This window comes from Olea europaea, unplaced genomic scaffold (assembly GCF_002742605.1).
Source record: "Olea europaea var. sylvestris unplaced genomic scaffold, O_europaea_v1 scaffold807, whole genome shotgun sequence".
NCBI lineage: Eukaryota > Viridiplantae > Streptophyta > Magnoliopsida > Lamiales > Oleaceae > Olea > Olea europaea.
Window position 1 is genome coordinate 259,764 of NW_019266506.1, and position 10,214 is coordinate 269,977.

General features: G+C 39.2%; 2 protein-coding genes across 2 annotated transcripts in view; one reads left to right on the forward strand and one right to left on the reverse strand.

Moving 5' to 3' along the window:
• The first annotated feature begins 654 nt into the window (after window positions 1-654).
• LOC111391600 (malate dehydrogenase, mitochondrial-like) lies at window positions 655-7,943 on the forward strand. Its single transcript, XM_023016847.1, has 11 exons — window positions 655-1,020; window positions 1,697-1,870; window positions 1,951-2,119; window positions 2,229-2,290; window positions 2,411-2,533; window positions 2,656-2,696; window positions 2,790-2,845; window positions 3,372-3,441; window positions 5,058-5,118; window positions 5,383-5,607; window positions 7,543-7,943. The coding sequence occupies exons 1-11, from the start codon at window positions 760-762 to the stop codon at window positions 7,699-7,701; spliced, it is 1,401 nt and encodes a 466-aa protein (XP_022872615.1). The 5' UTR covers window positions 655-759; the 3' UTR covers window positions 7,702-7,943.
• LOC111391612 (uncharacterized protein ycf45) overlaps window positions 7,936-10,214 on the reverse strand; it is a 10,251-nt gene continuing 7,972 nt past the window's right edge. Inside the window, exon 9 of the mRNA XM_023016860.1 lies at window positions 7,936-8,393. Within this exon, the coding sequence (XP_022872628.1) occupies window positions 8,088-8,393 (306 nt within the window). The 3' untranslated portion in view covers window positions 7,936-8,087. The remainder of the gene's footprint in view (window positions 8,394-10,214) is intronic.

Genomic DNA, 10,214 nt, shown 5'->3' on the forward strand with positions numbered 1-10,214 from the left:
CCCACAAAATCAGCGTCTTGAAAAGGCGAAAATCTGGACAAAGTTCGGGATGCTGACTTTGTGGGTTTATTCCGACCAACTCCTTTGGAGTTATCGGGAAATTTTGGGTGGTAATTGAAGAGGACATTGTGGGCTTTCCAATGGTATCAAAATTAGATAGTTTTGATGGTCGAAAGTTGCCGAAAAATTGCCTTAAAAGTCGCCCAAAAAATCTGAAAATCTGGGCAGATTTTCAGAATTTTTGGGCTACTTTTAAGGTAATTTTTCGATCGAATCCCTTGGAGTTATAATGAGATTTTGGGTGATAATTGAAGAGGACATCGTGAGCTTTCCAAAGGTATCAAAATTCGACATTCTTTGTGGTCGGAAGTTGTCGAAAATTTGCCGTAAAAGTAGCCCAATTATTTGAAGAGACGAGTGATGAATGAGTAATTATATGAAAAGATGAGTGAGCATTCAGTAATATGTAAAAGATGAGTGAGCAAGTAGTAATTAAGTATAAAGTTCAGTGATTATTGGTTAAATTTACTCGTTAAAATTACTTATTGATTTTGATTTAAATTAGAATCCCAAATTTCCACCAAACAGAGCATGGGAAAATAGCGGCGGAGTTCTCGACACACCCACTGGACCCCACCAACCATAAATATAATTCCTCACCGTCGGCCTTTTTACACTGTCAATTCATATTTTGGATCCGTTGAATTTTGCCTTCCCTGTACACTGTCACATTTTACAGTATAGTTAAAGAAGCGCAGAATGAAGGCGGCCATATTGAGCTCCCTTCTCAGGAGGATCTATACAGTTGCTCCGTCATCATCGTATGTATTGCGCCGTGGCTTTTCGTCCGAGTCGGTGCCGGAGCGGAAAGTCGCCATTCTTGGAGCCGCGGGAGGGATCGGCCAGCCGCTTTCTTTGCTCATGAAGCTGAACCCGCTCGTCTCTAAGTTGGCCCTGTACGACATTGCTGGAACACCCGGTGTCGCCGCTGACGTCAGCCACATTAACACCAGATCTGAGGTTCCTTACGCTTCCATCTCTACCTGTTTATATTTATTTTAACTTGTTGCTCTTTTTGGTGCCTTTTGATTTGATTTCATTTTTGAATTCGGTATTTTATGAAGGGTTTTAGGGCATTCTTCATTTTTCTGCTGGTTGGTTCGTGTACCTAATGTCTGTAGATTTATGTGGCTTGATTTATTTTATGGCGTTTTCTTTTGTAGAGCTTTGTAGGGTTTTAAGTTCAACTACTTATTATACTAAAAAATTATGAACAAGGATAGCTTTGATTTGTAATAGAAACTTCGGCCAAGGAAATTATAAAGTTGAACCATTTTTTCTAGGAAAAGATTTCTTTTTTTATTTATTTTTCATATTAAACTGAAAATAGAATTATTGAACTCGTGTTATAAATAAGAGTTCTGGAACATGTAAAGAGAAAGATTGCAAATGTAAAATCTCTTCCTCATTTTCTCTCGCATTCTTTGGGATACTGATCGATTGCTTAGGATCAGAGATATTTAAATGATTTTTGGTTAATCTTTTCTTTCTATTCCTGCGTGATCATACTTAATCTTCATATCAATCCATGGAATTATAAGCTGTGCACTTTCAATTGTTTGCTTGTTTGTTTCTCACCTATTCTCTTGCACTGTTTGCTGACATTCTTTATCCATGTATTTGCTTGTATGGACAGGTGACTGGGTACATGGGAGATGACCAGCTAAAACAGGCTCTGGAGGGATCTGATGTTGTCATCATTCCAGCTGGTGTTCCCAGGAAGCCTGGCATGACCCGAGATGACCTTTTCAACATTAACGCTGGCATAGTCAAATCTCTCTGCACCGCCATCGGCAAGTATTGCCCAAATGTGAGCCTGCCTTTCTTTGCATCTATAGATTTTCAATTATGGAATTTACCCATGACTTAATGACTGAATGTTTCATTCAGGCACTAGTCACTATGATTAGCAACCCTGTGAACTCCACTGTCCCAATTGCAGCTGAGGTCCTCAAGGGACTAGGAGTATATGATGAGAAGAAGTTGTTGGGCGTGACCACACTTGATGTGGTTAGGGCCAAGACATTCTATGCTGGCAAGGCCAAAGCCAATGTGGCAGGTACGCGTGCATTTTATGAACTTATAGAGTAGCGCTTGCTAGTTTGTAACATTGTTTTGCATTGTTGAAAATATAGATCATTGCCTATATTTTTTTCTCTTCGTTGCAGATGTCAATGTACCTGTTGTTGGTGGTCATGCAGGCATAACAATTCTTCCATTATTTTCACAGGTACTCCCTTTGCGTTGATTTTCCCATTTTTGCTTATTGTACTATACTTGGAGAAATGTTGGAAATTATGAGTGTATGCCTCATATTGACTGACACTTGTGTTTCGACATTTGATATTAGGCCACACCAAAAGCCAATTTATCTGATGAAGACATTAAAGCTCTCATGAAACGAACACAAGATGGTGGAACGGAAGTTGTCGAAGCTAAGGCAGGAAAGGGATCAGCTACACTCTCAATGGCGTAAGAGCTGTGCTTTCACGTTTCCCCTTAACTTTTCCTACTTTCTAACCAACATTTTCCAAAACTTCACTTTCAAATAGTTACTTCCACACAAGATCTAAATGCTGTATGTTCTATATCTAGATGACTTTGGCTTCAATATCACATCTTTATATTTGGTTGCTGTTTGTCAATTTCAAATAACCACTCATAAAAGCCTTTAAGTTCCACATCTCCTATTGTCACATGACCAATAAAGGTACAGTCATTCTATTTAGGTGTAGGTCTGGGAGCTCTAGCGAATTGCAAATTGGTATATTCGTGCCAAACTTTGGTATATTAGCAATTTGATTATATAACTTAATACTCTACATTATCCTTTTAGGAAAAGGTATCGTAATGAGAAGGTGAATTTTGAAATAGAAATTTGTACATAGCATTTACTCCTTTTACTTCGCCAACAACAGCNCCACAATAAAAAATAAATCTAAAAATAAGCCTTGATTCGATGGATGTCCACATCAACTCTCTCAAGATGAGAAAAACTTGACCCGTCGAGTAGATAACTCCGATGCTCTAGTCAATCTCTCAACCATAAACTAAGTGGTTGAACGAGCCTCTATCGATGCCTGTAAAAGCTGTAAATGGAGGTCTGAATTTGGTGTCCCCACCAACTTTCCCTGAGTGGGTGGAAGGAGATTTGGGCAAATGAAGATTGAGCTCCAATAAATTTGGGTCAAGCTGCTAGAGTGTCTCTCTGGGGATTCATGTACAGCTAGAATCAGGCCGATCAACTCAACGAACAAGGAAGCATTGAACCTCTCCATCATTAGTCAACACAATTTATTCATCTAATGTAGCATCAATTTTATCTGTGTGCGCTATAAGAGGTGATATTTGGTTAGAAGTGGCAAGAGAATCAGGATCAAGGTCCATAGATGGAGGTGAAAGAGGATCATTGGATGGATTGAAATGTCCTTTATAAGCAACTAAATCCTCAACATTGAAAGTAGAGTGGTATCCAAGGCGTTGTGGGGGTTCAACAACATATGCATTTGGACCAACTTTAAAATTTTAAAATAACCAGCACTCTGGACTTGCAATTTGAAGGCAGGTCTCGGGCTCTAGGTGGACGCTACTCTGGTCTAATTCGGATCATAACGTAAAATCAACTTGAAGTTTATATCATGCATTACTGACTTTAAGTTGTTTATTGATCTTGATATGCAAATTATGAAGATGTTGTGCAAATGCCTCAACTGATGCAGACACTTTAGCATGTGGGGACATGAGAATGAGATCTAAAGACTTTCTAGGCTTATACCCATGAACAACTTCAAATGGACTCATAACTAACGATCGATTCATAGAACTGTTATATGCAATTTGAGTTGTAGGAATAATCAAATCTCAATTTCCAAGATTTTCCTGGACCAAACATCTTAATAAATTATGAAGACTATGATTAACCACTTTCGTTCACCACCAGTTTGAGAGTGGCAAGAAGTAGAAAATTTCAATTTAGCACCAACCTTTTGTCACAATGCCTTCAAAAGTGATTAGTGAAATGAACATCCCGATTCGACACAATGGTTTTAGATTGACTATACAATTTAACAATTTCATTAAAGTACAAAGTGACAACCTTGGACGTATCTTAGGTCTTGCTACAATGGATAAAATTAGCCACTTTCGAGAAACGGTTGACTACCACCAAAATAGAATCATGCTTCTTCGGGGTGCGTGGAAGTCTCAACACAAAATCCATATTGAGATCTTGCTAAAGGCAATTACGGACGGGAAGACATATGTATAGCTTCTTTTGTTTGGCCAACTGATAAGTGTTACATGTACTAACTATTTTAGCAACATCTTTCTTCGAACTAGGCCAATAGAATTGACATTTAATTTCCTATATGTTCTTATCACATCCAAAGTGATCGGCTAAATCTCCTGCATGAATTTTCCACACTATGAAGTCCCGCACTGAAGTTCAAGGGATGCACAATTTATTAGCTCTAAAAAGGAAACATTCCACAAGGCGAAAACTATTCGCAATAACGACCGTCCACTTTGCAAATCAAGAAAGATATTCTTAAAATCGGGACATATTTCGTACTCTTTCTTAAGTCTTTCAAATCTTATGACCTTGATGTTCATGATCGATGAAAGGGAGATATGACGACTTAATGATGCCTTTGGGGTAGGAATAGGTAGTCCTTCGTTAGGATTGCCACCGTGTTGCTTATTTCATTGAGAAGTTAAATGATGCCAAAAAACGGTACTCAACTTATAATAAGGAATTATATGCAGTTGTACAGGCTCTACGCTATTGGTGCCATTATTTGCTGCCCAAAGAATTTGTTCTTTATTTGGACCATGACACCCTCCATCATCTCAACTCCCAGAAAAATTGAATTTTAGGTATGGTCGTTGGATTGAATATTTGTAGGTCTATTATTTTGTTTTGAAACATAAGAAGGGTGTGAAGAGCTAAGTGGCTGATGATTGTGATTTATGTTGGTTTATGGCTTTGGTTTTGTCAGCGGCAGCGGCGACTACTGGGAGGCAGTCCGACTATATATTGGGAGTGTGTTGATGGAAATGGTGGTAGCGAAATGCTGCATTTGGAGGGGCTGGATACACAGCAAAAAGAATGAACAAACGACCAAGCAAATGGAGGCGAAGCTCTAGCAGACTACCCTGGCCTTGGAGGATCGAACCCACGTATGTAGCAAAATACGGGGATGACTTGTGGCTGCCTCAGTCTTCGATCCTCCCATGAGCTGATTCGTTCGCCAAGTTCGCCCGCCTAAGCAAAGTCGAAGTAGATAGCATAGTAGCATACAGAGCCATGTGTCTCGATTGAAGCTGATGGAGTATCCGACGGTGACAAATGCAGCAAGCGGTGGTCTTGGGTTGTTGATGTTGAGGATGGCGGAATGGTGGTGGCGACACAGTGTGACGATGGGGAGTGGAGTATGGTTTGAAGGTGAAGAAGTTGGCTATGGGCCGAGTTGTGGAGATATAGGTTTATGGGATATTTGTTTTAACGTGACTGGGGTTATGTGCCGGGTTGTGCTTGCTGGGCTAGGGGTGGGTTGGTAATTGGCTTAGTATTTTAATGATGGAATTGTATGTAGTTGTACAGACTTTACGCTATTGGCACCATTATTTGCTGCCCCAAGAGTTTGTTCTTTATTTAGACCATGATGCCCTCCATCTCAACTCCCATGAAAGATTGAATTCTAGATATGTAGTCACTGAATTGAATATTTATAGGCTTATTCTTTTGTTTTGAAACATAAGAAGGGCGTGAAGAGCTAAGCGGCTGATGATTGTGATTTATGTTGGTTTATGGCTTTGGTTTTGTTGGTGGCACCGCTAGACTACCTTCCGCCTTTTCTCGGTCGCGTCGGGACGAAAGAAAATTTGATTGCAATTTTGTAGAAAGCTTACAATTGAGAATTTGAATACATTGAAAGTAAATTGAACATTGATTGCTGAAAACTGAACATTACAATTGATGAAAGCAGAAAATTACAAATGCTGGTGCAGGGGGCGGACACCAGTGAGCTTGAAAGATTTTTGAATGACTAATACCCCCTATAATAGCATTCTGAACAAAAACCCAAGTGACGGGAGTAGACGTTTAAAAGACGAGGAATCAGACTAATCTTTTACCAATATCAGAGCTATTTTACAATTAAAATAACTATTACAATGAAACGAAAATTACAACTCAAACTTGAAGTAATATTTACAATGTGCGGCCGAAGTTGGGCAAACTGCGACTGCGATAGTGTCAAGGGGCTAAGTAAAGCTGCGGTCCTTGACACGGTGTGACGATGGGGAGTGGAGTATGGTTTGAAGGTGAAGAAGTTGGGTATGGGCCGGGTTGTGGAGAGATAGGTTTATGGGATATTTGGTTTAAGGTGAGTGGGTTATGTGCTGGTTGTGCTTGTTGGGTTAGGCGTGGGTTGGTAATTTGCTTTAATGATTTATTGATGGGCTTTTGGACTAATGGGTAAATGGTTGAGTTATGGACCGGAAATAAGGGATTGATTTGAGCTATCGAGCTGGTGTCGTCTTATAGGAACCTTAGGGTCTTATTTGTTTGGGTCAACAGTAACACAAAGAACCTTAAGAACACCAAATTCTTCTTGACAACAAAAAGCAGTAAAGACAGTAAACTCTCTCTCTCTGGGTCGCTGCCAATTTGTTTGTGTTGTTCCAAGGATTTTTGTGTATAAGTGATTTAGGTTTTGGATGGGTTGTGGGAGATGGCGGTGTATGTTCGGATTATGTGGAAACAGTTGATTGGGATGACTTTTGAATATGAGAATATATAGGTTAAAGGAGAACGAATGACTCTGATACCAAATTTAATACAGCACCAACAGAAGCACCCAATGGAGAATGAGAAAACAATTCAGCACAGAAGAGATCAGATGCAGAGATAGCAGAAGAAGAAAACAGTAGAAGGAGAAAAACCACAATTCATTAATTCATTCATCACCAAGTTTTAATTCACTTTTCAAGACGTATATGGAGGAAAATAAACAACCCTAAAATGAAATGGGCTTGGGCCAACCCATAATACAAGCCCAATAATAGAAACATAAATAAGAGTTCACAATAGAAAATAAATCTCGATCCGATGGATGTCCACATCAGAGAATGGTAGGTTTCACTTGGAATCTCGTGGCAAGTTTCCTGTTTCATGTTGCATGTATGACCCTTCAGTTGAAACGAATTTTGGAAAAAAAGGCAGTAAGTTTCATGATGCAATGAGAAGCCACTTCATGCACGCTGCTACTTGACCATGAGTATGATCATTTCTTTAACTTCATGAGGAATCTTAGCTTATGATGATTATTGAAAATTACAACAAATTTTCCAAAAGTAAAATTATTGTCCCTGAGGATGTTCAACACCCTCTACCCTTTTATTTTTACTGCTCTCTTGCCTCTCCTCTGAAAGGCTGCTAGTTCCCGATTTTGTTCTTTTGCGATCGGCAACTAATTTCAGCGTCGTGTGCAATACCAGGTGAAACTTGGGAAGAATGGTGTGGAGGAAGTCTTAGGTTTGGGTCTGCTTTCTGACTTCGAGCAGCAAGGCCTGGAAGCTCTCAAGCCGGAGCTGAAATCCTCCATTGAAAAGGGAATCAAGTTTGCACAACAGAGTTAAAATGGCTTCCATGGCATTTTGCATTTTTTGTTCCCCATGTAGGAGTTTCGATAAAGCGTTTCATGCTGTCATAGAGATGAATTCTATGGCGAAATGGGTTAAGGGTACATTATTTAAATAATACCGACTAAATAATCAAGTTGTTCAGCTGTGAACTACGTTTGCTTGGTTATGAGCGTTGCTTAATGTGTATGTTATTCACCCTTAATTAAGAGACGAAAATTCCATCTTGAGTTGGTTAATTCAAGCTTTTAATTGATAGCCCCACTTCTTTCCAGAATTTTCAAGGGATACTGTAGTACAATATGGCTTTCTTTTGTATTTTACATTTTATGGAGAAAGAAGGGGAGATTCAAAGAATCAAAACACACAATGTACCCTCTCCCCTAGTCAGGAAGGAGAGGTAATCTATTAACAGTAAAGGGAGCTCCATTTGTTTCAGCATTTGTCCTGTATAATTCATCGATTTCAGCAGCATCGTCAATGCCACTTGTGTCACTGTCTTCATTTTCCGTACTCGGAAAAGGAAGAATACGAAGCCGCATATCCGGCTCACAACCAACTCTTTCTGATTTAAGCTTGTATTTACGTATAAGATCCTTCTGAAGCAACAAAATGTTGGAAGACCGGTGAAGTAAATCTACAGGTTCTCCTTTTGGAATCACAATTCGCTCAATGGCTATTCTTGCCTCCTGTGAAAAGGAAAAGGAACGAAAAACAAAACAATACCAAAAAAACTCGTGAAGTTATGAGCAATTTAAAACCAAAGTTATTATCGTGTTAACAGAAATGGATCTAATCTTTTTATCCTACCAACTCCTTTTTCATTAGCATTTTTTCTCTAGCAGAAGTTTAGATGGTGAAGCATGGGCAATAGTCAGATAAACAGAATGTTCAAGAAAGGATAACTGTCTAAGCTTGTTGATAAGATTGAGCTAGCGAGCTAGACGGGATGAGAACATTAGAAACTAAAAAGGAGGAATCAAATAGAGCTGAGTACTGATCAAGAGAACTACTATCCACAAGCAGTTGGGAAGCAACCACTATAGGAATTGATCAAGATGCAATCCAAACCAGCCTAAGCTGTTGACCAACAATAGTACCGAGCAATCGACTGAGAAGAGAATTAGTCAGCATTTATCTTTTAAAAGGCCTTACTTTTAGCAATGGGGTTGATGGGAGCTGATAAGGGGTGGTGAGTTGTGGGGTGGGCGGGGGGAGGGTGATGCAAAGGAAACGGTGAAGGGTGGAAGGGAAGGAACACGATAATGGAAAGGGTAACTTAGGATTTTAAAAGTGACGTAGCGTCACTTCCAAGAACTTTGGAAAGATGACGCCTTTTTTCATTATGTGCCTCCACTTAAAGGCCCTTTTGCCAAAGTCCTACGAGGCAAGGATACTTTTAGGTCGTTTACTCAGCACAACTCAAGTATAGCATTCTGCAGTTAAGAAAAATGAAGGCAACCAACAGGCTGAAACGGAGCAGAGTAATGATTCCTTGAGCAACTTGTTTCTTTACTCCAAAATAAAATAGAGGAAATTGCCCAAAATGTTCACTTCTCCCGATGCATTTTGAAATATGTCCACTTTTGCTTTTCAAAATAATTAGTGATATTACCCTAACAATTTTTTAAATTACAATTTTGTATTGCCATTTTGAAAGTAATTTGACAACTCTATACTCTATAGACATGCCTTTACATCCCCCAATTAAAATAAAATAAAATTTCAGAGCCAATAAAGTTCCTTCCTCCTCAAATTACTCACTCTACCCAAGAATAAAATCTCACCTCACATCACAGTACGGATGTCATCAAGTTGAGTCGAGTGACTTGCAATGCTCGAGCTCGGCTTGAGTAAAATTAAGACAAGCTTTTTTTGGCCAGAGCCGAGCTGGCTATTCTTTTTATTATTATTAAAACTGCACTACCTTTAAAAAGGCACTCTACTGCCTTTCTTTTTTCGAGCCAGCTCGGCCCAAGCCTCAAGCCTGCCTAGCTCAGGCTTTTTTCAGGCTGAGCCACGAGCAGTCCGAGTTGGCTAACCAAATTACCGTTCCTACATCACAGGGTCATCCTTAAAAGTCTCTTAAAATCTTAGTCCCAATATTTCTTGGTAAACATCTCCAGCATTTTTTTTTCTCCGCTACTGCCTATTGTGATAATGGCATGTGTGGGTAGGTTGCTTCTTTCAGAAGCTACTCCTTTTATTCCAAAAGTTGTGCAAGTTTTAAAGCCCGTTTGGTACGGATTAAAATCTGTTTTTAATCTAAATTAAAGTCAAACAATTAATATTAACTATATCTTTCATCAATTCCACAACTTTTCAACCACACATTTTAAAAATTTCTCTCACAATTTATTAAAAACTCTAATTTTAATCCCCACCAAACACCCTCTTAATAACATATTGCATTGGACACAAGAATTTAAAGGGTACAATTGATGATTTCTATCAAAAATGGCTATTCTAACAAAAGTTAAAAAGGGGGGGGGGGGGGGGGGGAGTTTAAA